The sequence below is a fragment of the Triticum dicoccoides genome, chromosome 2B (genome assembly GCF_002162155.2).
Source record: "Triticum dicoccoides isolate Atlit2015 ecotype Zavitan chromosome 2B, WEW_v2.0, whole genome shotgun sequence".
Taxonomy (NCBI): Eukaryota; Viridiplantae; Streptophyta; class Magnoliopsida; order Poales; family Poaceae; genus Triticum; species Triticum dicoccoides.
Window position 1 is genome coordinate 43,912,485 of NC_041383.1, and position 2,704 is coordinate 43,915,188.

General features: G+C 48.6%; 1 protein-coding gene across 1 annotated transcript; it reads left to right on the plus strand.

Annotated features, from left to right (window-relative positions):
- The first annotated feature begins 502 nt into the window (after nucleotides 1-502).
- Nucleotides 503-1,667, plus strand: LOC119367046 (filamin-binding LIM protein 1-like). The gene is made up of 3 exons (XM_037632677.1): nucleotides 503-1,100; nucleotides 1,218-1,286; nucleotides 1,441-1,667. Exons 1-2 carry the CDS (start codon nucleotides 548-550, stop codon nucleotides 1,271-1,273), a joined length of 609 nt encoding a protein of 202 aa, XP_037488574.1. The 5' UTR covers nucleotides 503-547; the 3' UTR covers nucleotides 1,274-1,286; nucleotides 1,441-1,667.
- The last annotated feature ends 1,037 nt before the right edge of the window (nucleotides 1,668-2,704 follow it).

Here is a 2,704-nt window from a genome sequence, read left to right on the forward strand (position 1 = left end):
ACTTTTTTTTTGATATGAACAACTAAAATATGCATGCCCCCTTGTTGCACGGGCAATTAGCTAGTCTGTCTAAGGTTTGCAGTTTTAAGTCATAGAATGTAAGTGCTTGCACCATGCTGCTTTCTATTTTCACTGTCGTTAGAATGCTGAAAGGGACCAAGTCCTTGAGAGTTTTGCCTTTGTTCTGCTTTGTTGAACTTGGCCGGCTATGCATGGCACCGACCCGACGTTACATGGGCTCAACTAAACTAACATAATCACCGACCCGACGCACAAACTAAGTACTCACGCACTAACTAAAATAACATAATCACGCACTAACACTCCCGCCTAACAAACCATCAAAAGGTACGTGCGGAGATCAAGGAAACAAGATATGGATCGGCCCCAACAGAAAACATTTCTTATCTCCTTATCCCAACGCATCACATGGAGCATTTCACGTGCATCCACCCTATATATACGTTCACTGATCACAAACCATAAGACGTTCCGTGGCACCATTCACATCTGGCCAGCAAGCACAAACCAAGAAAGAGACCGACCCATGGCGCCATCCAAGTCCCATCTCGCCTGCTTGTTCCTCGCCCTCGCCCTAGCCGTCCTGACCGCCGCCGCGTCCGAGCCTTCGCTTTCGGCGGCCGTGACGGCCAGGGCGCCCGCTCCCTCCCCCAACGGCGACTTGGTAGCGAAACCATCGGCATGGGGATGGACATGGTGCATCATCCCCTGCTTTTCGTTTATACCAGAGATATTTTGTATACCACCAATATTCTGTCCACGGACGCCGCCACCACCGCCGCCATCACCGCCGCCCCCGCCACCACTGAAGCCTCAGCCGAAGGAGTGCCGGACGCCGCTGATGGGGCTGATGCCGTGCAAGGATTTCCTCACCAGCAGCACCGCGCCGGAGCCTCCAAAGCAGGGCAAGTGCTGCGACGGCCTCAGGTCGCTTGTCCAAGACGCTCCCATCTGCCTTTGCCGCATACTGGAGGGCACCGACCTCGACAAGCTCATGTCGGCGACCGTGGATAGAGAGAAATTCATTCGTACGATGATCATCTGCGACTCGAGTCCGGGTGAATTTGGTTCTTGTGAAGGTAACTTGTTGCTCTCCTCCTCTCTCGGTACTATATATAAACTGTTCTTTATTTTGCACATTTCTGAGTGTGCTAGCTCGACATTAATGTGAATCTTCTTGATGGATCGGAGAGCAGGACCCGTGCCACCGATGACGATGAGGGCCGCACCTACACCTAAAGCTGCTCCATAATCGGGCAGATCAGGTAGCCAGTTTTATTTCCGGATAAACTGATCCAATTTTCTGTGCTCATTTATGCATGCATCGCTGCATCAACTAGGTATATTATTTTTTATTTTAGGGTGAGGTATACTTATTTATTTATTGTACTTTAACTTCTATTGATCTGCTTTTGGCAGAGCCATCGTCGTCATTCGTAGCAGCATTACAGGAACAAGATGCATGCATGGAAGCTGAAGATGGCATACGTCAAGATCCGTTAGCATCATTCTTAGAAGAGATAGTGCTACTTGTTAGTTCGATTTAGGGAGAATGTGTAGCTTCATTTGTGAGAAAACAAATTATTTGTCACCGTTCAACTGTTTGTTTCTTTATAAATGTGTGCAACCGATGTTTACGTCTTCGATGTATATGTGCGCAATTTGGTAATGAAACACATCACTAGTCTGAAAATGCGTCAAGTCCTTAGTCCTGTAATCCAAGTGCTCGTGCGGTCAGGCCCAACCCAACCCAAAGGCGAACACGAGCACGTGGTAAGATGACCGGTGCGCCTCTTGCATGAACTCAGGCCAGCGAAACTTGATCGCGTGCCTTGCCGCGACTCAACTTTCGCCTCTGCCCAAAGAGCCAACTAAATGTTAGGTGCTATACCTGATTGAGGAGTTGGCGGAGCATGAGCCTTGTGCTTCCACATTTTAGCATGTCGATCCCTTGGGGACCAATTTTTTGAGTTGCATTCTATTCTAACAAACATTCATATAATCCTCTCTAAGGAATATTACCGGCAGAATTTGTTGACTTGAAGGGTCAAAATTCCTGAATATTACCGACAAAATAAATTCATGTAACATTCATATAATCCTCTCTAAGGAAAATATTTGCTCTTCCGATCAAGTTAAGGTGAGAAATGTCTAAGAACAAAATGCAGATTCATAGAACTAGCTAGAAGTCAAAGAAAACAAGTTAAATGACGGTCATTTGCGTGGACGCTGATGCAATGCAACATGACACCCACTTTCTAGGCTATTTTTCCCTTCTCTCGCCCAGGCCGCTTCCGCGGGCGGCAGGGAGAAACCGTCGCCCTGCTAGCACCCCCTCCCCGCTGCCGCTAGAGAGCGCCGTAGGGCGAAGCCTGGCTGGCGTCGGTGCCGGCGGGGTTCCTCTCCCGAGTGGCTGTGCGGCGTAGTGGCGGCGGTTGTGTGGAGTTGGTAGTGGCGGCGCGTGTGCGTCCTGGGGTCCGTTCAGGCCTTGTGTCTCGAATTTTGGGCGAAAAAACGGATTTCGGCCATCTCGGCCTAGGGCGAAAGTAACCTTTTGGCAAAAAATAGATTTTGGTGAATTTCGATCGAACTGTGGTAAATTTTGGCCGAAATTTTTTAGAATGCCCAAAATTCGGTCATCACACGTGGGGCGAAAAATTCCACAAACCAAAAATCAAAACCT